The sequence below is a fragment of the Acipenser ruthenus genome, chromosome 1 (assembly GCF_902713425.1).
Source record: "Acipenser ruthenus chromosome 1, fAciRut3.2 maternal haplotype, whole genome shotgun sequence".
Lineage (NCBI taxonomy): Eukaryota > Metazoa > Chordata > Actinopteri > Acipenseriformes > Acipenseridae > Acipenser > Acipenser ruthenus.
In genome coordinates this window covers 39,674,097-39,697,619 of record NC_081189.1, presented here as the reverse complement: position 1 = coordinate 39,697,619, position 23,523 = coordinate 39,674,097, and the positions used below count along the sequence as shown (strand labels likewise).

The 23,523-nt window shown below is 41.0% G+C and overlaps 1 protein-coding gene across 1 annotated transcript; it reads right to left on the bottom strand.

Annotated features, from left to right (window-relative positions):
• Window positions 1-7,737: 7,737 nt before the first annotated feature.
• LOC117421148 (tubulin alpha-8 chain-like) lies at window positions 7,738-12,071 on the bottom strand. The gene is made up of 4 exons (XM_034035140.3): window positions 11,980-12,071; window positions 11,296-11,518; window positions 9,528-9,676; window positions 7,738-8,832 (listed from the first exon to the last, which is right to left on the bottom strand). The coding sequence occupies exons 1-4, from the start codon at window positions 11,980-11,982 to the stop codon at window positions 7,852-7,854; spliced, it is 1,356 nt and encodes a 451-aa protein (XP_033891031.2). The 5' UTR covers window positions 11,983-12,071; the 3' UTR covers window positions 7,738-7,851.
• Window positions 12,072-23,523: the final 11,452 nt, after the last annotated feature.

Sequence of the window (23,523 nt, the reverse complement as noted above, 5' to 3'; positions counted from 1 at the left end):
ACTATATCTATCTATATATATATATATATATATATATATATATATATATATATATATTGTGACGGATGTAGCAGGACAGGGGGCCTGCGATATGAAAAATGTTTTGTTTTATGGCAGGGACAGAAGTAAAGCCTCCCTGCCAAGGTAATTGTTTTATTGTTTGTTTAATTATCACCGGCACCTGGCAATGATTGGAAAGTAGAGCCAGGTGCAGAGTATAAAAAAGAAGCAGTCAGTCTGCTCTAGGCTGCTGAGGAGAAGGAGGCAGAAGGGGTGCTCTGCTTCCAAGCAGTCAAGAAAGGTTACAGGAAAAGTGTAAGATGAAAGAACAGAGTGTTTGTGTAGCAGGTAAACGGCTTAGCCGCCCTGCCTTATAGTTGAGGTTCCTGTGTGTTTAGTTAGTGCTCAATGAGAGCTAGGTTTTTGTTTTGTTTGTTTATTTTGTTTTGTAATAAAAGTGCACGAAAGTGCTTCACTGTGCAGTTCTGTGTCTGGGTCTGTGTTTTTAAAGGGCAAACAAGCCGATAAGAGAGAAGCTCTGTTACAATATATATATATATATATATATATATATATATATATATATATATATATATATATATATATTGTGTATTAGGGTGGAAATAAGACTCCTATTGCATAGCAGTGTGATTCATTCTTGGTTTTAGAAGTTTAATAAGACAAAACCTGAACTGGGGCTAATCAAGCTTGCTGTAAAACCTGTAGGAGTCTTATTTCCATCCCCAATGTGTGTGGATGTATATATACTTCTGAGGGGGGTGAGGTGAGTGGGGGAAAAAACAAGCAATGAATCAAGAGCAACAGATATCAAAACAGGTCAAGTGTGTTGCTATACAACAAGATTCAATGTATGTATAATGCTGGTGGTCACCATAACATTTTAAATATTAAGGATTCGCTCTTATTTACTCCTTGGATTTCTTTGAAGTGTTTAGCATCATTTTTTTCAAGTTTTGGGGCGACTTACAGTTGTATACAAAAAATACATATCAAGAATTACAGTACAATTAAGAGCAAGATACAAAATACAATGTCTTCAGTCCTAATAAGAATAAAGCAATACAGCCACAGCATATACGGATCAGTATACGAGCTTGCGTGTGTTTAATGGCCTTCTCACGTCTGAAACATTTTTTTATTGTGGTTTAGTTTGTGGCACTGTAATAAATAACGTGTATGTGAACCTAAGAATGAAATGGGCTGTGTATCCAGAAAAACTAAAAAAATGACTGAAAGCATGCTAGGTTTAATTATGCCACTAGAGGTCGTTGTTGTATAGACATACAAGAGGTAATAGAGTAACAAGCTTAATGGTTAAAACAGGTGTGATCAATGGTATTCATTTTTTTTAATGATCAAATTTAGATGCCATATTTAAGAGGCTCCGGGGGGTTTGCCTCGGTGAAGAGGATAGGAAGTAGACACGTGTGTGAGGCCGCTGAAGTGGATAAAAGAGTTAAAGGAACACATCTTGTCAGGGTCTGAATCCTGTGTGGCGTTATGGTTCGGGACTGTATATCTTTACTGTGGTTACGCTCAGTTGTTTTGGGTTGGATAAACGGCTTAGCCATTCCAGCGAGTTAGGGAAATCTGTGTGTAGTTAAGACTCCCAAGGGGAGGTAGGTTTTTGATTGTTTATTTTGTTTCGTTTTCATAAATACATTGTGAAACAATAAACACAGCTTTGTTTTGGAAACAAATATCAAGTCTCCAGTACCTTCTTAACTGCTGCAACAAACCTATATACAGCCTATATATATATATATATATATATATATATATATATATATATAGGGCAGCTGGCTCTTTGAGCTAAATATATATATATATATATATATGCATGCACACAGTCAAACCTGTATAAAGAGACCACTCAAGGGACAGCCTAATAGTGGCCTCTAAGACAGGTGGTCTCTTAAGAGGGCCCATGACTTATGAATTTTATATTTGTCTCTGACATGCTTTCCTGTAATTATGGAAGTGTGTCATTTAATAACATTCATTTAGATAATGCACACATTATTTTGTGAAAGTAATGAATGCTTGCCTGTCTCAGGTCACACAAATGTTTTAAATCCTTTGTACATTTCAATGCCTGTGTCTGCCTTTCAGGTATGTGTTGATTCTTTGCATCCTGAAACCAACGCCAGTATCAGCATAAGATCTTTTTCGATTACCGAGCACATTGGTTTCATACTCAAGTTTTCAAGTATGGCTTGAATTTTTCGGTGTTTATTTTTCTTTTAACAGTTTGCCTTTAAGTCTTAAACCGTTACATCCTAATTATGAGAACATTCTGTTAAATTAGCGGGAAAGAACAACACAACACGAAACTGACACATTGGAAGCTACTTAGTTCCCAGGCAAGTGCGAGAACGGAATGCAAGTTAAAGTAGCATCTGGGGGGAGTGATTAATGTCATTGCTTGCTCTTGTGTTCGAATAGTGAAGAGGGTGAAACAGAATCAGCAAGTCAATCAGGACATCAAGGTAAAAAGAAGAGACTTTGTTTAGTAATTAACAGTTTAATTAAGAAACGGCTCAAAACACGGTGACATGAACAGAAATAAAAACCTAAAACTTCAAGCCCTAGTTCTTTCCGTTTCAAAATGCTGTATCTGCATCTTTCTAGTGCAGAATTTTTCAGAAGTTTTTCTGGCATTTACTGTCTTTACAAGTTTAATAACTTTAATTCTGTCATTTACGGAGGACTTTTTGTTTCTCCATGTTTTCTCTCTTCCTTTACAAGAGAGCACTGTTTTATTGATTGCAGATAAAAGATGACTAAAATGGTTACCGTATCCCTTTGAATTTAGGAAGTACCATTTAAAAACATATTTTCTTACAACAGTAGCCCTGTGTAAGTGTGCATAATACAGGTTTCAGTCCGTTGCCGGGTAAGAGAATTGTGGTCGCTGGTCGCGTCAGACAGGTGGTTGCTTAATACAGTTAAATAAAAGCACAAACATCATTGGGAGGAATTTAAAGTGGTCACTTAGACCAGGTGGTCGCATGAGCAGGTTTGACTGTATATATATAACATATATAACATAATATATATAACAATTAGTGCTGGGACGAACACAGGACTTTCATGTTCGGATATTCGCTCGTAATTTAAATACTCGTTTGTTTTTCAAAAAGTAATAAAAGCCATTATATTGCTCAGAAGGCAGGCAGAGACCGCATAGCAGCAGGGGCAGTGGGGCATGGCCTGTGTATGTGCCTACACATCAAAGTAGAAAAATATTACAGGAGTAAAGAGTACATTGTGTAGGCCTTACTTTACCCCAGTGAATTAATTACAAAACAATGGATGCCAAATAGCAGTTCAAGTTAAACGTTGTTTTGTTTATTCCCTAAATAAATAGTTGTGACAGAAGTACAATGAGTTTTGGTTGTAAATCTCCCTCCCGACCTGTGAGGGCGCTAAGCAGCGAAAGGAGAAGTCTTTGGACGGGCTGGCCTGACAGTGCTTTCCCCGGGCAGGGAAATCGGTCAGTCTGGAAGAAGGCGAGACTCTGTACAGGAACGTATTGACCCGGAAGGGAAACAACGTAGCAGTTGCAGATAGTAGAGACAGCTGCACTTGTTTACCAAGGGGTCATGCGTGATAGCATAAAGTGGACAGAGAATCGCAATCTTTTCCTTTGCTTGGTTCGAGAGACAAGGACCTGGAAGGACCGGGAGAAAACCCCTAAAAACTAAAAAAGAGTTTGTGAGCGTTTTGTTTGTTTTGTTGCTGTTAGTAATTGTCTTTTGTTTTTGTAAATCACTAGATGGCTAACACGTCTCCGGGGCTGTCGCCTTGGGCCAGCACTACCCGGAACAACACTACACCACAGTCACTGTTTAATTGTTATCACCCACCACGAGCACTACTGCACACACCCAGACTGGTGACCGTGTTTTGTATTATTGTGGGGCGGATAACGTGTCTTTATTATTTGGACTGCAATCCATTTATTATTGTTTCTTCCGTGCTTTACACATTGGTGTGTATTGCCAGAGGTTTATTGTTTGGTCGCCAGACTGGGAGTTATAAATAAAAGACCCCATTTTCCAAACAGATTAGTTTCCTGGTGTGTGATTATTTCTGCACTGCATCACCTCTGCACCTGTTTCCAATCAACAGCCACTTTGCTACAATAGTACATAAAGTTGTCACCGCATTTCAGTGGTCACGTTTACGCAGAACTCTGTGTTATATACGCAGAACATTTTAATAAAACTCAAAAAAAAAATAACAGCAGTGCACAATGAACACAAATATAATATAATTCATCCCTATCCAGTCATTTAATTTATATTACGAAGTAGTTTTATGCAGTGCAATGTGTAAAAATGGTTCCACTGCTCTGCATCCTCTTTAGAAATAAAAAAAAACAAACAGCGGAGGTCTCAGTGTCCCATGTAACACACGTCCTTGGTATTAGAGTGACTCAGCAGTCTGTATCAGAGCATCTTACCCGTTGACACTATCAGGCAAGAATTTGGACAAGTAAAACACATGTTAAAAATCATGGTTTTAAGACCATGGATGAGGCCTGCAGGGTTTTTATTGAGAACTATTCCAACATCTTTCCTGCTTTCTCAAAATTTGCAGCAATTACAATTACGATACCTGTATCTTGTGTACCAGCAGAACGTGGTTTTAGCTGTGAGAACAGAGTGCAGACCAGCAAACACTCTGTTTATGATGAGGATCATCTAAAACAGCGGTTTCCAAACTTTTGATTGTCACGTACCCCCTTCCAGACCTATCAGCTGTCTGCATACCCTTAGCATACAGGGGTATATTTTAATGTTATTTTTAATCTATGCTTTCATAATACACATATTTATATACATACACAATAATAGTTTATTACATTCCACATAACAAAGTCGCAACAAAAAATGGATTCACATTTGAATGCTGAAATGAACTGACACAATATAAACTTTGTTTTCTTTTTTCTTCTCATATAGAACCAACATTGACTGTGCAGCAAACTGATCCTTAAGAAAACCTGGTGGCCAGTGACTCGCCCATATTTACAGCCCCAGCCCCTGAACCCCATTCCCCATTTTATTCTCCACTACATTAATGGGATGTGTTAATGATAAAAAATTGAAATTGAAATTCATAGAAACAAAAAACAAGGAGGCCAAGTTGCATAGTTTAAGGGGAATGTTATATCAGATTGAATGTTTTTAAAACACAAACTAAAATGGAAATGTGAAAATGATATGTATCATTAAGAAGTCCTGATATTAAAACAATGAAGCAGTGACTGGTTTCATTTTTAATGTACAACTAAAGTAATGGAATTAGAAATTTAAAAAATGCAGCTGTGTGAAACATTAGGACATTAGTCTACTATGCAATATTTGTACGGGCGGAGGTGACAGCACTTGGTTTGCAGCCTCACACAAGCTCCTCTCACAAGGATGCATTTTTAAGCATTATTTAGCTTTAGCTGTCAGCCATAACTAATCTTTAAAACAAAAGAAAATACTCGCTCAAATATTATGTTTATATGCTGGAAACATATTGTAGCTTTGCATGGAATTGAAGGCAAACTCACACCAGGTTTATTAGGTTCTCGAATTCAGCAGTTTATTAAGGAGGCTGTGTGGTCCAGTGGTTAAAGAAAAGGGCTTGTAACCAGGAGGCCCCCGGTTCAAATCCCGGCTCAGCCACTGACTTGTGTGACCCTGAGCAAGTCACTTAACCTCCTTGTGCTCCGTCTTTCGGGTGAGACGTAATTGTAAGTAACTCTGCAGCTGATGCATAGTTCACACACCCTAGTCTCTGTAAGTCGCCTTGGATAAAGGCGTCTGCTAAAAACAAATAATAATAATAATAATATTAAGCCGGGACTCTACACTGGACAGTGTAAGCGTGCTGCTTTACCAGCCAGTGGTACTCAGACTGTGACAAATAATACAAATATACAAAACAAAGTCCAAAAACACACTGCTACAGTGCAGTCTCTGATTTCTCTCTCTTGTAGTCCTGCTTCTCTTCTGCACTGTTTAGGTGTTGCTTCTGTGCTCTTTCTTTCACTCCATCTTGTCTCTCCATCTCAGCAGTAGCCCGCTACATATCCCTGTTGCAACGTGGCAAGCCCAGCCCCTGATTGGCTGTGGTTCTCCCATCTCTGACATCCCTGAACACCTGCTGCACTGAACTGTTGGCCCTGGGCCTGAACCTTCCCGAATGCAGATTGAAGTTTTGAGTGTACAATCAAGCCTCCCAAAAACACGCCTCTCTTTGTGGGCAAGGATGGCGCAGGCACAGCAGTTCTGCCACTGCACCTAGTCCTTATTGCAGCTATATGCATATGTGTCACTTTTAAAAGGCATGAGTTTTATTTACTATATATCAAAACACAATTATTAAAGCCTTGTTTAAAACCTGATGTATTAGTCTTTTAAATATTACTATCCTTGTGCTACAATATTTTTTTTAAATATATTTGAAGTTAAAAAAAAATCATACAGGCTGAATGAAGCTCACACTGCCCCAAATTTGCCAATCGCTGATCATATTTCTGCCCATATATCTAAAATTCCAACCACGATGTGCTCTTGGTTTAAATTACAATACATTATAGAAACTTTCAACAGCAAATAGTGTAAATCTTACTGCGGCCCAGATTGGTTTAGGTTTTGTAATCTCAGAATAAAGAGTAATGAGTGAGTATATTGTAACAGGACAATATTAATGCTTTGATTTTGAATGTTTTTGTTCGCGATGTGTTTCGTGGAATATAAAACAATTAACAGTAATTTTAAAGGAAATTGCCTAGATATGTCTGTGTATATTGCTGCTAAGGGTTAAACTCGGCCTACTCTTTAATAATGTGCAGCCTGCTATAAACATTATGTTAGCAAGACCTCATCTAGAATATTGTGTTCAGTTCTGGTCACCTCGCTACAAAAAGGATATTGCTGCTCTAGCAAGAGTGCAAAGAAGAGCGACCAGAATTATTCCAGGTTTAAAGAATTGAATCTATTCAGTCTTGAACAAAGACGACTCCGCGGCGATCCGATTCAAGTATTGACAATGTCCAAGACTTTTTCAACCTGAAAAAAAAAAAAAAAAAAAGAAAAAAGAAACAAGGACCAAGGGTCACCAATGGAGATTAGGGAAAGGGGCATTCAGAACAATAAATGAGGCTTTTTAAAAAAAAAAAAAAAAAACCCAACCACACACACACAACACACACACCCACCACTCCATATCGCACCAACACAGTTTTGAGAACAGGAAGATGCTACAAGCAAAAAGAAAAATACATTGCACATGGCATGTCTTACATTAATCTCAATATTTTGATTACACTTTTATCAGTTAAGACTCTGGACATGATATTTCTAAAATAAAACAAAAACCATCAAAAAAAGTAGGATTGTGATTTTTATTTATTGGAGTATTTATAATTCTAAATAAATTTCAATTATATGACAAGTTCAAAACTGCAAAGTTCATGAGCAGCACTCTCCATAGAGGCAGAATCGCCAGAGGCCTGCTTTGCCCACCCTACTCCTGGTGCTGTAGCAGCAGTTGTTCTGATACCTATGAATCTCAGCACTATAACAAGACTGCTCAGGATACTTTGAAATGCACTGGATTTTCAGAGAACTAATTGTCTTTTTAGGGTTTTTAGATTAAAAATTGTTTGCAATAAAATATTTTTTACAGTTGCACACACAAACTCAAAACAAGTGTTTGTACAATGCATATTTATTAGGAATACAAAACATGTGATGTGTAGACTTAATCAGACTACTTTCTCGTTAAATACATATTTTTACATGGAGAAGGAATTGCTTGCAGAGGTTAATATTCGTCCTCATCTTCCTCATCCAACCCATCTGCAGAGTCAGCTCCCACTTCTTCATAATCCTTTTCCAAGGCAGCCATATCTTCCCTGGCCTCTGAAAACTCCCCTTCCTCCATACCTTCCCCCACATACCAGTGAACAAAGGCCCTCTTCGCATACATCAGGTCAAACTTGTGGTCCAAGCGGCTCCAGGCCTCTGCAATAGCCGTGGTGTTGCTCAGCATGCACACGGCCCGCTGGACCTTCGCTAGGTCTCCTCCGGGAACCACAGTGGGCGGCTGGTAATTGATGCCCACCTTAAAGCCAGTGGGGCACCAGTCGACAAACTGGATTGAGCGCCGGGTTTTAATATTAGCAATGGCTGCATTCACATCTTTTGGTACCACATCCCCACGATACAGCAGACAGCAGGCCATGTATTTCCCACGCCTCGGATCACACTTCACCATCTGGTTGGAGGGCTCAAAGCAGGCATTTGTGATCTCTGCCACAGACAGTTGCTCATGATAGGCTTTCTCAGCAGATATGATGGGAGCATAGGTAACTAAAGGGAAATGGATTCTGGGATAGGGAACCAGGTTGGTCTGAAATTCTGTTAGGTCAACATTCAAGGCCCCGTCAAACCGTAGAGAGGCAGTAGTCGATGACACAATCTGAGCAATTAGGCGGTTTAGATTGGTGTAGGACGGACGCTCGACATCCAGGTTGCGGTTGCAGATATCAAATATGGCCTCGTTGTCTACCATGAAGGCACAGTCCGAATGCTCCAATGTGGTGTGGGTTGTCAGAATTGAGTTGTAGGGTTCCACCACCGCAGTGGAAACACGTGGAGCAGGGTAGACTGCAAACTCAAGCTTGGACTTCTTCCCATAATCCACAGAGAGGCGTTCCATCAAGAGGGATGTGAATCCAGACCCAGTACCACCTCCAAAGCTGTGGAAAACCAAGAATCCCTGAAGGCCAGTGCATTGGTCTGCCTGAAAAGAGAGATATGAAAGCAACTGGATATTTCGCCTTTCATGCACACATGGACAACTAATACTGTATGTTTTACATAATTTACACATTCAAGGTTCAAATATGGTTAAGGAATGAGTTTGTGGCAAATCTTATTTGGTTAATTACACAACAGGTTTTGCTACATTCAGTTGGCGTCCTTTTCTGACCAGCTGAACTGACGACACACCGTGATTGAGTGTGGATGCTAGTATCCAAAGGAAATGATAGGAAAGCAGAAAGTATGATTGACACCAGTCATTTGCGAGATTTTCCTTGGCACAGAAATCTCCATAAAAGTAGCAAAAAGCCCCTGCAACCCATTGTACAATTAACAGGTTTCATGAAGTTCCAAGAAATAACGCTTGGAATATATTCACACACTATTAAACTGTATCTAGGTTGGACGTTAAATATTTTCTCCACTGTTTGAGAGGGTTGCAAGTAAACCTTTTTTAATCCAAGACTTTAATATTCTAGAACTGGGCATCTCAAAGCATATGGCCATTTTAAAACTAGAAAGTCCAGAACTACAGTTTGGCAAACCTAATTGGAGGGTTAAACATAACAATGGGTTATAATTAGTCATATATACCAGCACACACTGCTGAAGAAGTTTATAAATCCTGTAAATATGGAATCTACATCAAGACTTCTAGGAGAAAAAGTCACTTACTAGTTTACGAATCCTCTCCATTACAGGATCAATGGTCTCCTTCCCAATGGTGTAGTGGCCACGTGCATAGTTGTTGGCTGCATCCTCTTTCCCAGATATCAACTGTTCTGGATGGTAGAGCTGGCGGTATGTACCATTCCTGACCTCATCTGGGAAGAGAAAGTTTAGGATGAATGCGTCCGTTCTTGAAAAAGGGCAGGAACGTCTAAATTACAAATCAACTAGTGATGGTAATGAAGCTTCAGCTGGTTCAACCCCTACGTGAATCAAAGGAGGCAAACTCATGAAGTAAAGGATCATTTGAACTGTTACATGTAACCCGTTACTGTTCCTTTCAGGAATCCTTTGACGTTTCAGGCTAACGAACGTAATGATTTTGGCTACACAGCACAGTCAAATGTCTAGCAGTTTCAGGTAAAGCTTAACATTTTTTGCAATGTTTTTACACACACTTCTGAAAAAAAAGCCTGAAATTACATCCATTTGTACTTCTCCTTGGAAGCATGGACTACCTGCCCAGTTAGAGGAGGGGTAAATAGTAACCTGTATGTGGTTATACTCTGCATCCTACATAAAACAAGGCACTGCTTATATCCTACAATAAATCTACCTCGCTATCCCGATGTCTTATGCTACAGCGGAGCACAGCTTTTCATGCCTTTGATGGCTGAAAACACCCAATATCACAGGAGTTGGATTTAATAGTGTTTAATCCACCGCTTTCTCCATATTCAGAAACATCTGACAATCATATGTTAAATGTTGTACATAACTTGTGCTGCCAACCCCCCCCCCCAACCCCCCAACCCCCATCTAGTGTTAACATTAAATTGTAGAAGTGGCATTGCCAAAGCCTGTATACTAGTTAATAAATAGGTTGAGCCTGTGTCCAACAACCAGTTGTGCATGTCTTTACAGCAGAGTAATTTGTTTCAAGAGCAAAGCAACATTCCCTTCCACCCACCACCCTGTCCTTCCCCACGCCCTTCCCCTTTTAGAAAGGCTCCAGTACCATAGGCTTTAAAAAAAATACAATAACCACACAGGACTTCACTTCTGACAGTTGTACAACCTTATATTAAATTGTTTGATGTGCAAATACACAAAGGAAAAAAAAAAAAAAAAAAGGACATATGTAATGTATTGGGAACCTTGTAACAAGACCGCTTTTGTGGTAGCGCTGTAGCACGTTACATGTTCATGCAAAGCCTGGTCCACATGCTGCTTCTAATCCAGAAAGAGGGCGTATAAAAGTTTAATTTCATTACTACCTTGCATTGACTTTAAGACATTAGGTTGTGCAGATCTACCATTATATCGCACTAGAGTATGCGATTCAGATTAGTGAACTTTTTTGCAACCAGTGGTTCAAAGGTCATTGTGTATACTACTGCTATACAAAATGACCAATAGTAAATTCAACTGAACATGCAAAATGTCTGCAATTGTTACAATATGCTGTATAATAAAAGCCAATTTCTACTCCAACCTACAGTATATTACACTTGTTGTAATACAATATACTTAAATTGAACAGTATAGCCAACATTAAAATGGATGCAATTTCCATGCAATATCAGACACAAGCCACCCAATAAATTTCTGATGGCTGCATCACATCAGTATCAAAGCTAACCATTTTCCAATAGCCTTTTTAAAGAGCGCTCTCAATTATATCTATAAACTTGCTGGAAAACACACTGTTTATGAAAAAGCTGCCACAAACTTATGCAGCTGCAGAAAAAATGCATCATACCAGTGTCCTCACCTATGACAGTGGGCTCCAGGTCTACAAACACAGCTCTGGGTACATGCTTTCCTGATCCAGTCTCACTGAAGAAGGTCCCAAAGGAGGAGTCCATTATGGCAGGACTATTTGGATCAGAAATAGTTCCATCAGGCAGGATGCCATGTTCCAGACAGTACAGCTCCCAGCAGCTATTGCCCATCTGGACTCCAGCTTGGCCAATATGGACAGAAATGCACTCCCTCTGGAAAAAAGTGGGGGGGGGGGGGGGTCAATGCAAGGTTAGTTAAGACCGAGTTTCATATATGTAAAACGTTTAGTTTGTTTTTGGGAACCCCGTGGAACAAAACACTGCACACTTTGAAGTGTGTACCTCCGATCAGTTAACAGCAACTTTATGATGGCGACGGGATGAAACGGGATGCTGAACAATCAGTATTTATTTATTTATTTATTTATTTATTTTTTGAAGCAGAAGATAAATAATGTATTATACTGTATAGTAGTGCACAGTTGCAAGTTTACGTATATACAGCTGGCATGAGCAACACTTTATTTTTTTATTTTTTTATTCACACACACACACACACACACACACACACACACACACACACACACACACACACACACACACACACACACACACACACACACACACACACACACACACACACACACACACACACACACGTATGCAAGACTTACCATTTTTACTTTTCCTTACGTGGTGTCAAGGGCGGTCCTGTCACCTAAATGAGAATCGGTTCTACTGTCGCGGTTTAAATACCTGTTTCATACGGGCAATTAGTACACCTGAGTGAAAAGGTGATTGGGAAAACGTTTATAGACACACACAGTTCTTGAATTTTTAAGGCAATGGCACCTATTTTGAAGCAATAAAGGCAAAGGAACAGTTTCTGAGGGGAGTACAACTAGAAACGACTCAGTACTGCAAGTGTTACCATACTAAGTGTTAACAGTACGGTTTCATTCCACTGCGTGTTTAATTTGTTGTAATTTATGTTTTTGTTTTGGGACAATCGAGTATGTTATTTGCCTCACCTGGTCTTTTTGGCTGGCTAGATCTTTTTTTTTATTATTATTAATGTTACTCGCAGCTAAAACAAACTACAGTCTAACGAATGGATGCATAGAGTATTAACTATGCGACCTACATGTTTATAAACGATTGTGCTGATTTGAAAGTAGCCTCATTTTCTTTTTTGTATTTTAAAACTTGAAGTGAGTAATGTGAGAAATAATGTAATGTTATTGCTCTATGCCTTGTGCTGTTATGTCTAGAATAAACACGAGTCCTATAAATTATTAGGAAAATACACATTACGTGTGTTTGAGATTTATTCTATATATATATATATATATATATATATATATATATATATATATATACACAACAGGGGAAGGTGTGTTTTTGCTACACGTTTAATTAGTAATTGTTTTATTTAATTAGAAACACCTGCTGGTAAATAACCAGGCAGGTGTGTATAAAAGCAGGTCAATGGGTATGTTAGCTGTCTGTGTGAAGGCTAAGGCCTGAAGAGAGACCTGACAGCAAGAAGGTACTGTGTAAAGACTTGTAAAAGGATGTTTTTTGCTGGTAAGTGGCTTAGCCGTCCAGTTTATAGTTAATGACTTACAAAGTTTCATTCAACACTCCTGGCAGGAGTTAGGTTTTTGTTTGTTTATTTTGAATAAATAAATATGCAGGTACAGTCCTGTCTGCAAAATATCTGTGGTCTAGTGTTTTGTTTTTTTTAATACAAGAAGACTATGTGAACGGTCTCAAAATGTGGCAAAGCTTACCCTACCTTGCCACATTATATACAGACCTGCATACGTACCTACATACACCCATGAGGGTGTCGAAAAATTCAGGGCCTAATATAGAAGGAAATGCCAGACTGTTGCTGTTATGTGTCCATATTCTGTACACTCAAACAGCCAAAAAACAATATTATAGATAACTTCATTATTTATGCTGTTCCCTTCTAATCATGTGATCAACAGGCATGCAATTGTTAATTAAACATTAATAAAAATGAATTTGAAATTCAACATGCAATTGTTTTTTGTCAATTGATGAAATAGATCTACCTCACTTCTCAATGAAGAGTCATAGCTATGATTGCCTAGGCCACACACAAAATACAGTTAAAATACTTCTGTTTTATTCATGTTCCTTTTTCTTTCCCTTTTCATACTACACAATTGCATGTCTGGTCCTGATCACATTCCATTTTTAATGTTTTACGCTAACAAATGCATGGATATTATGATAATCAAAGTGTATGTGCATACCGAATTGGATAGCTGCTCTCCAAATGAACTGAACCATACTGAGTTTAAAAAAAAAAAAAAAAAAAAATCATACACGTACTTTATAAGAATCTACCTTCATGTTAACAACAGTTCCAAACAAAGCACACCTGCTCTTATTTACCACCTGCTGTTGACACCTGGGAGTTCAGGAAACCTTTTTCCAGGTAACTCAGTTAATAACTGTATGACTTACTAATTCACTCTACTAGTCTACTACTGGGAGGCTGTGTGGTCCAGTGGTTAAAGAAAAGGGCTTGTAACGAGGAGGTCCCTGGTTCAAATCCCACCTCAGCCACTGACTCATTGTGTGACCCTGAGCAAGTCACTTAACCTCCTTGTGCTCCGTCTTTCGGGTGAGACGTAGTTGTAAGTGACTCTGCAGCTGATGCATAGTTCACACACCCTAGTCTCTGTAAGTCGCCTTGGATAAAGGCGTCTGCTAAATAAACAAATAATAATACTAACAGGCTCAACTGGCATTCAGTACTGTAAGAAATAATACAATTACTCTGCAAACTACTTCACAATTTACTTTCAGAAAAAAAGGTTGTAGTCATTTTCACAACCTCTTTGTTGAATCAATTCTAATGGAAACATAGTCAGAAAAACGAGAACAGAAAAACTCTGGAAAGGCACATTTTCTATACTGTATATGTGTTACCGGTATATAAACGGTGTCTAGCTAGCTAACTCATTATCATGTTACCAAAATAGTGTGAGATTGGCTTTCTGAGTTACAGACAGCACTCTGATCCTGTTTCCTGTCTATCCTGTTTTATTTTTGTAAATACATGCATCCTCTTTCAAAACATGTTTATGTGGTTAAAACAAGGGTACTGTGTAGGGGCTCCCGAGTGGCGCATCCGATAAAGGCGCTCCGTGTGGAGTGCAGGATGCGTTCTATAGTCTGGACGTTGCCGGTTCGACTCCAGGCTATTCCACAGCCGACCGTGGACGGGAGCTCCCAGGGGGCGGCGCACAACTGGCCAAGTGTTGCCCGGGGGGGCTTAGGTCGGCCAGGGTGTCCTCGGCTCATCGCGCACCAGCGACCTCTGTAGTCTGGCCGGGCGCCTGCGGGCTTGCCTGTAAGCTGCCCGAGAGCTGCATTGTCCTCCGACGCTGTAGCTCTTGGGTGGCTGACGGCACACGTTTCGGAGGACAGCGTGTGTTCGTCTTCGCCCTCCCGAGTCAGTGCAGGGGTGGTAGCGGTGATCTGAGCTTCAAAATAATAACTGGCCATTCCAAATTGGGAGAAAATAATAAAAATAATTGGCAACGACTAAATTTATAAAAAAAAAAAACCCAAAAAACAAAACAAAACAAAAAAAACAAGGGCACTGTGTGAGTTTCATGATTCTGAGAGCTTCACTGCCTCAGTTCTTAGGGATAAGATAAGAGAAATAATACAGGCAGCATCAGCTATCCAATTCTGTATCCCCAGGGCAGGAAGGCAGGGCCTTAAGCCCACCCAGCCCCTCCTCCTGTGCACATCACTGCAGCTTGATATTATTTCTTAAACTTTAAAGGCAGAACGTTGTCATTATTTTAAATTACTGAAAGCATGGAAATGACCCACGTTAGAGTCCTTCACAATGGCATCTTCAAATGCACTTTTAAATAACACGCTTGAGAACATACAATGAACAGAATTATTAATTAATTAATTAAATAAATATTAAAGGATATATTAATATATACTACCTACACACAACATGATTGCAATATATAATATAGCTATGTTATTATTATTATTATTATTATTATTACTATCTATTGTTTTTTTTTGTTTGTTTTTGTTTTTATTTTATTAAGTGTGTATGTCCTGCTTCAGCTTTGGCTAAACTTGCAAATTCATGTATGAATGGATGAATGTGCACTATACTCAAAATATTGGAGATCAATTTTAACCATGTGCTAATATATAATTGTTTCAATTTGTAATATTGAATTAATAAAACATGCCACATTATTGTTGCAATACATGTAGTTTGTATTTATTTGCTCAGTTGTAATTATATTCTTAATTCATCTTTAATTGGTACCAGGATGATCAAGACCAGGAATCTGATGAAGATGCATGTGATGTTAACAATATTTTCTATGACCTAGAGAATATTAATTCACAAGATGGCTGTGAAGATGTTTTCCTTCAGCCTCAGAATGTTTTTTGTGTGTGTGTGTGTTCTATTGGGTATTTCTATACAGTACTATTCAGTGTCTCTGTTTTCACCAGAATGATTAAGCAATCTATCCCCGGGGCATCCATCACAAAAGGCCAGTCTGTTGGCAGTAATGCTGTATGGGCTACATCATCACCTCACAGGTGCTGGTTTAGAAGATTTATTATCTATTCAATTTACATGTCCCTAAGCTAGTCCTGGTATAGAAATACCTCTTCCAGAAAACCTCTGGGAATCCAGCCTTGTCATGCATTGCACATTACTACTGTTCAGAATGTTTGCATTACAAGGGACAGGAACCAGCAGATGCTGCTTGTGAACACTGTGAAAACCCGTTCAACAAAGAAACTTCTTTTTAGTAACTGGGATCAAAGCACTGCTGTTAGATACATTGGAAAATGATGGCGGCACCCTGTTGGATGAAAGTCCAAGTCTATATTAAGGACATTGTAGAGGGCAAGTATAAAAACCTAATCAAAGAACAAGTTTGGAAAGGAAGACTTAACCTTAATGTGGAACTGTGATGGTGTGCTTATATTCAGATCATCTAAGTACTCCATTTGGCCTCTGCAGTTCACAGTGAACGAACTGCCATATAAAGAAAGAAAAGAAAATGTGATGATTGCAGCACTGTGGTTTGGCCTAATTCCCATCATTCAGAAGTTTTCTGCCTTCTGTGCTCATTTGATGCTGTTGCAAGACCACTGTTGCGAAACTCCAAACAATTTAATGGAGTATATGGGTGTGACTGCAGCCTGGTGAAGTTGTTGAAAAAGGAAGGGGCTATGAACGCACATACACATATAACAAGCATTAACAAGTTCAAAGAACAGCAGGCAGTTCAAGGAAAATGCTATTGAGGCACTACATCAGACAAACCAGTAAATGGTGTGAAAGATTTAAGTGGTAGCTGTATATTTTTACATTGAGGTCAACACCTCTCTACTTTCTGGTATCTTTCCCTCTGCCTTCAAAAAAGCCTCTATCACTCCCCTCCTCAAAAAACCTACCCTCGACCCCACCTCCCTCCAGAGCTACCGTCCTGTCTCCCTCCTACCCTTCCTCTCCAAAACCCCCGAACGGACTGTACACCACCAGCTCTCTGCTTTCCTGTCCAACCACTCTCTGCTTGACCCTCTCCAATCTGGCTTCCGCTCTGCCCACTCCACTGAAACCGCCCTCCTGTCTGTCACCAACTCACTTAAGTGTGCCCGAGCTGCCTCTCTCTCCTCTGTCCTAATTCTCCTTGACCTCTCTGCTGCCTTTGACACTGTTGATCACTCTATTCTACTATCATCTCTTGCTGACCTGGGGATCTCTGGCACTGCTCTGGCCTGGTTCTCCTCCTACCTCTCCAACCGCACTTACCAGGTAACCTAAGGGTCAGTCTTGGGTCCTCTCCTGTTCTCTCTCTACACCCGCTCCCTGGGCCCCCTCATCGCATCCTATGGTTTCTCATACTATTTCTATGCTGATGATGCTCAGATTTTCCTCTCCTTCCCCACCTCTGACTCCACCATCTCCTCCCGTATCTCTACCTGTCTGTCTGCTATTTCCTCCTGGATGCACTCGCATCACCTCAAACTCAACCTCTCTAAATCTGACCTCCTTTTCTTTCCCTCCTCCTCCCCCTCCTCTGATCTCTCTATGTCTGTTCCTCTGGAATCTACCACACTCTCTCCCTCTTCCTCAGCTAAGAACCTTGGAGTCACCCTGGACCCCTGCCTCTCTTATTCCCAGCACATCTCCACTCTGGCACGCACTTGCCGATTCTTCCTGAGCAACATCCGAAGAATCCAACCCTTCCTCACCAACTATGCTACCCAGCTCCTGGTCCAGGCCCTGGTACTCTCCCGCCTAGACTACTGCAACTCCCTCCTGGCTGGCCTCCCTGCGTCCGCCACCCATCCGCTCCAGCTCATCCAGAACTCTGCTGCCCGCCTGGTGTTCTCTCTGCCTCGCTTCGCCCACGCTACTCCACTACTCCGCTCACTCCACTGGCTTCCGATCACCGCTCGCATCCAGTTCAAGACTCTTGTACTAGCCCACAGATGCCTTGACCAGACTGCACCCAGCTACCTCCAGACCCTCATCTCTCCCTACACCCCCACTCGACCTCTCCGCTCCGCCTGCACTAGAAGACTAGCTCTACCTCCGCTACGCTCCCCTGCCTCCAGAGCCCGCTCCTTCTCCACCCTTGCTCCGCAGTGGTGGAATGACCTTCCTACAGATGTCAGGACTGCCCAGTCCCTGACCACATTCCAGCGCCTCCTTAAGACTCACCTCTTCAAACAGCACCTGTAGAACTCCTCTGTTTGTATCCTGGGACACTATCACCCTTCATGTAAATGTGCTTTATTTTGCTCTTATCTGCCCCCTATTTTACTTCATTTAATCCTGTACTTCAAAATACTGTAATCTGCCAAGTGTTTAACCTGTAGTATTTTGTATTTAATCATATCCTGATGTAACTATCACTATTTAATCATATCCTGATGTAACTATCACTATTATCTGCTGTATTATTGAATTGTGGTTTGTCACACTTGTACTTTGCTTGAACAAAAGTTATTGTATTTCTTGCTCTTATTGTATTACTTGTATTGTAACACTTGAAATGTATTTGCTTACGATTGTAATTCGCCCTGGATAAGGGCGTCTGCTAAGAAATAAATAATAAAATAATAATATAGATACATTAACAGGTAAATCCTACAAATGTATTTTATTGATTTTAATACTACCACAGCTTTAATTAAGCTCTACTATAAGCTTGGCTAAGAACATAACTGTCCACTATAGAGAATTAGAGTACCACTACAAGTTCCCACAGAACTAGAATGTTACTATAAAACTAGAACAGTTACTAAAGGTACCAATAGTACTGTATAATATTACTATAGTAGTATTATAGACTACTCTAAAGATACTATAGGATTCTACAGTGTTATTATAAATTACTATATAATTCTATAGTAAACATTATATAATACTACCAAATTACACAGTAAACACTACAATACTCTACAAATACTATAGGGCACTATAGAAATCCTATAGTATAATTTTTATTACCGATAAGGTCTTGGACCTTCTTATCTTCAAGATCTGCTGACCCCATATGACCCTGATCATTCTCTGAGATCAGAAAATGCTAATCTTCTAGTCCCTTAAATTCATGTCAGAGCCGGGGTATTTAGTTATAATGCCCCTCTTCTTTGAAATGTGCTCCCGATTCATATCAGGAATGCTATCACAATTGAATCTTTTAAATCCTGTTTGAAAATGTATTTGTTTGGGTCTGTTTATGTGAAGCTGGATTATGTATTCGACACAGGCTTTTTTGTATTTCTTTTTGTAAAGCTCCCTGGAATGCTTGCATGAAGCGCTATATAAGTGAAATTTGTATTATTATGATTATTATGATGATCATCATCATCATCCAAAAAACAACCCAGCATAAAAAAAAAAAAAACTGGTGTCCTTGTTCTGGAATAATATTGTGGCCCCGTCTTTATAGTTTTATATTTATTTACACATAATTATACAGAAAAAATCCAGCATTTGCAGTTAAATTGTTTGAACCAACTGCTACATCACAATGGACTCAGTTTATTACTCACCTTAATGCATTTCAAATTATAATGCATATTTTCTTATCAGTTTCCTTTAAAGGGGTATTTTTAAGGCGACCCAGGGTCTGTTGGTAAAGTTGCAGGAACTCAGAGAGACAAATGACTGGATTTATCCAAAAGTGGAAATGTCTTTATTGTTATTGCACTTAACAGTGAACCCGGAACAGTGGATAAAATGCAGCACTTGAACAGTTAATAACTTGTGCACAAAGAAATAAAATACAATAAACAAAACCTTATCCTATACAGGCTTGAAATAAATAACCTGGCTTCAGCAACCAGCGATTCACTTTCACCAGCAAGCACAGCTCAGACCCAACCTTCTCAGTTAACTTCTTCCCCTTTACTGAGCCATATACCTGAGCCTAGTTAAACCCCGCCCAGGCCTAATCCATTATATTCAAATATACTTTCAAATCTTAACAGTGACATTCTAAAATCCCACACAGGAATAATAAATAACAATGGCTAAAAGTCACATTACCCATCCAAAACGTATTACAATTATATAATTATTCATTTTAAAACCAGCAAGGCTTCCCTCCCTATTGGTAAAGTCCTAGGTAACACCTATTACATAGAATATGGTATCTGAAAATTAGCTGCGCCTTGTTTAACCGTAATATGGTAAAATCAAGGCTTTAACCGTGCCTCCAACCAACATGGCGGCCTCTAAGCAATGCTGCCCCTCACAAACATGGTGCCATCCAGGATGCGCTACTGCCATGCAAACAAACTTTTATAAATTTGCCAAAGCTAAGGTAAGTCCACTTTGATTCAATTAACTTAAAAATAATTACAAACGCTAACTTTTCACCCAATTTAGAATATATTAAAATTATAAACCGAGAAGTTTGATATTAGTTTTAATACAGGACTTTTGTTTCTTTACTACTTTCATGCCGTCCACATATTTCTCTGAACATGTGTAGTGTCACTAAACACCACTTATTGCAGTTTATGTTGACCTTAAGGGGGAGCTGTTGGCTCGTGGTGGGGGGTGGGTGGGGGGGCATGGTTACTCTCTCCTTCTTGTTGTTTTAACAGTTCAGAGTTCATGGTAGTGAGTAAGCACTGAGGCAGTTGCTGACTGCAATGGAATTGTCCTGAGTACTTGCAGCTACGCGCCCCTCCTAATATGGTTACCTTCCGGTTTCCACCTACCACCAAGGTGGTAGATCTAGGAGGCAGCATACCTTCCCCCTTACACAGCGCCCTTTCTAATTGTGAGGGAGATTTACAGGATTGACCCTTTCTCTCTCTATCACAGGCTGATATGAAGGACTACGCTTATCCACTTCCACTCCCTGACAAAGTGCAGGACCGGTTGGCGGGGGCTTCCCTCTTTTCAACGTTGGATCTCAGGTCAGGCTACTGGAAAATGCCAGTACACCCAGAGGACAGGCCCAAAACTGCATTCTATCCTGGGCCTGGGTTAGGACTGCATGAATGTTGTAGAATGCCCTTTGAGGTGACCAGAGGTCCCAATTCATTCCAGCATTTAATGAACACTATAGTGGGGGACTTGGACTGTGTAATGGTTTACCTAGGCAATGTTTTAGTCTTCTCAAAAGACACCGCAACACACATCAAACATCTGTCACTTGTACTGGACAGGATACGAGCAGCAGGACTCGCACTGAAAGGGCCAACATGCAAAATTGACTGAATCCAAAGAAAACTGAAGCAATTGACAATTGGCCAACACCTAGCAATACCAAAGTAGTGCGACAGTTCCTTGGTATTGCCTCTTACTACCGCCACTATATGCCACACTTCAGTACAAAAGCAACACCACTGAACCAGTTGTTGGAAAAAGCAGCAGCCTTCTTGTGGGATGCACACTGTGAGCAGTCATTCAGAGCACTGAAACATTCCCTAACCAACGCTGCAGTCCTGGCTTATCCTAAACCTGATGAGGAAGTTCAGCTTTTTACAGATGCTAGCAACAACGGCCTAGGTGTTGTACTGGAACAACGTGGTAAGGTTATCACTTACAAAAGCAGAACCTTAACTAGCAGTGAGAAAAATTATGGGATGATTCAAAAGGAATGCTTGGTATATATGCTCTGAAGGAGTTTCAACACTATCTCCTTGGTTGGTCATTTCACTGTCTTTACAGACCATCAACCCTTACAATGGTTACAGTCGCAGAAAATGGAAGGAATGATATGCCGATAGTCTGGGGCAATTCAAGAGTTTGATTTCACCTTAAAGTATAAAAAAGGGTGTGAAAACATAAATGCTGACACCTTGTCCAGGCAACCACAGACCTGCAGGCAGGGAGACTGCATTGCAGTGACCATGCTGGAATCTGAAATGACCGGTGTGCAACTGCAAACACTACAGGAGGAGGACCCAGTTCTCTGCAAGGTTCTTCATGCTGTTAAACAGGGGAAGAAACCTACAGATTGGAAGCAGTTTCCTTTCCACCGATATGCCCAATTATGGCCACAGCTCAGAGTCATTGACGGCATACTACACCGTTGTTACTGTCTGAGCCCAGGGTCCCCAGCGGTCACAGCAAGAGTGATACCAGAGGTGCTCAAGCACAAGCTCTTATGGTGTTTTTACAATGTTGCCCCTGCAGATGACCAAGGCGTCAATAAATTATTGGATCACTTACTGCGCCGAGCCTATTGGGTAGGTGTGTGTGGCCGAGCTGTTGCTGTGATGACGCCACGGACCAGGAAGAAGTAACAGTAAACAAGGAATGGTGGTGGTGAAACTGAACGCAACGGCACTCAGCGTTTTATTAAATAATAAAATAAACAAAAGATTTAAACAAACAACAAACAAAAAGGCACAAGGGCCAAACAAATAAACAAATAAGTATCATGCTGGTATAAACCAGCATGCTTAGCAGTTGTTTTTAATAGTTGTTTTTAGCTCTCCTTGCTTGCTCTCCCGTACTCCCATACTCTCCTCTTGTACACTGTCCGCTTTAGCACGGACAGCTGGAGACTTTTATATTCTGGCCGAGGGGTTAACTAGCTGTTAATTACCTTATTACCTCTTGGCCACAGTCTGCACGAGTTTAGTAAGGATGACTGTCAGCTAGCTAAATAATCAGCAGATAATCAGTCACGCATCCTCACAAGGTTTTTAAAATACAAAACAATAACAAATAGCAATCGGCTTTCGCCGTAATATAAAACATAAATCATAATATAAATAAATAACAAACAAAGGGGTGGGACACTCCGTCACACATGCCCCCCTTGTGCGCAGCACATATGGCCTTTTCGGCCACCTCCCCCCTTAGTCCCCAAAGTCCCGGTTAGCAGTCCTGGCCCAGGAACAGGGGAAGCAAGGTGTTCCAGGGGCGGCCACGGCGGGATGTCCTCCTCCCACCCAAACAGCTGTAGCATCCCGGTGGACCGCGCACAGGCCGGCTCTTCTGGCCAAGGAAATTTTGGGGGTGGTCTCCAGACCTCCCCCCCCTTCTTCATGGTCGGCAGCTCCCCTTCATGGGGCTCCAGCCACAGTATTTCCTGCCGCATGGCAGGACTGGTAGCGACCCCAGGCGAAGCAGAGCCCCCGGCAACCCCAGGCGAAGCAGGACCCTCGACGACCCCAGGTGAAGCAGGACCCTCGGGAGGCGACGGCAGGAGCAGCAGACCTTCGGGAGGTGACGGCAGCAGCAGCGGACCCTCAGGAGGCGACGGCAGCAGCAGCGGACCCTCAGGAGGCGAGGCAGGCATCCTTGGGCGGAGTGAGGCAGGCATCCTTGGGCGGAGCGAGGCAGGCATCCTTGGGCGGAGCGAGGCAGGGCAGGAGCAGTCCTCCCACGGCGGTGGAGGCGGAACCAGCAGGTATTCACCCTCTGCTGGTGGAGGTGGGAGCAGTAAGCTGTCCTCCCACGGCGCTTGAGACGGAACCAGCAGGTATTCACCCTCTGCTGGTGGAGCTAGGAGCCACAAGCTGTTCTCCCACGGCGCTTGACACACAGTCCTCCCACGGCGGTGGAGGTGGCACCAGCAGGTATTCTCCCTCTGCTGGTGGAGGTGGGAGCGACACACAGTCCTCCCATGGAGGTGGAATTAGCAGGAACTCTCCCTCTGCTGGCGGAGGTGGGAGCGACACACAGTCCT

Excerpts from the sequence above, each read along its gene's own strand:
- LOC117421148 (XM_034035140.3), bottom strand. Across the intron at positions 9,677-11,295 it reads CCTGGAGCCCACTGTCATAG|ATGAGGTCAGGAATGGTACA; the intron begins GTGAGGACACTG and ends TTCTCTTCCCAG. Across the intron at positions 8,833-9,527 it reads TGGAGAGGATTCGTAAACTA|GCAGACCAATGCACTGGCCT; the intron begins GTAAGTGACTTT and ends CTCTCTTTTCAG.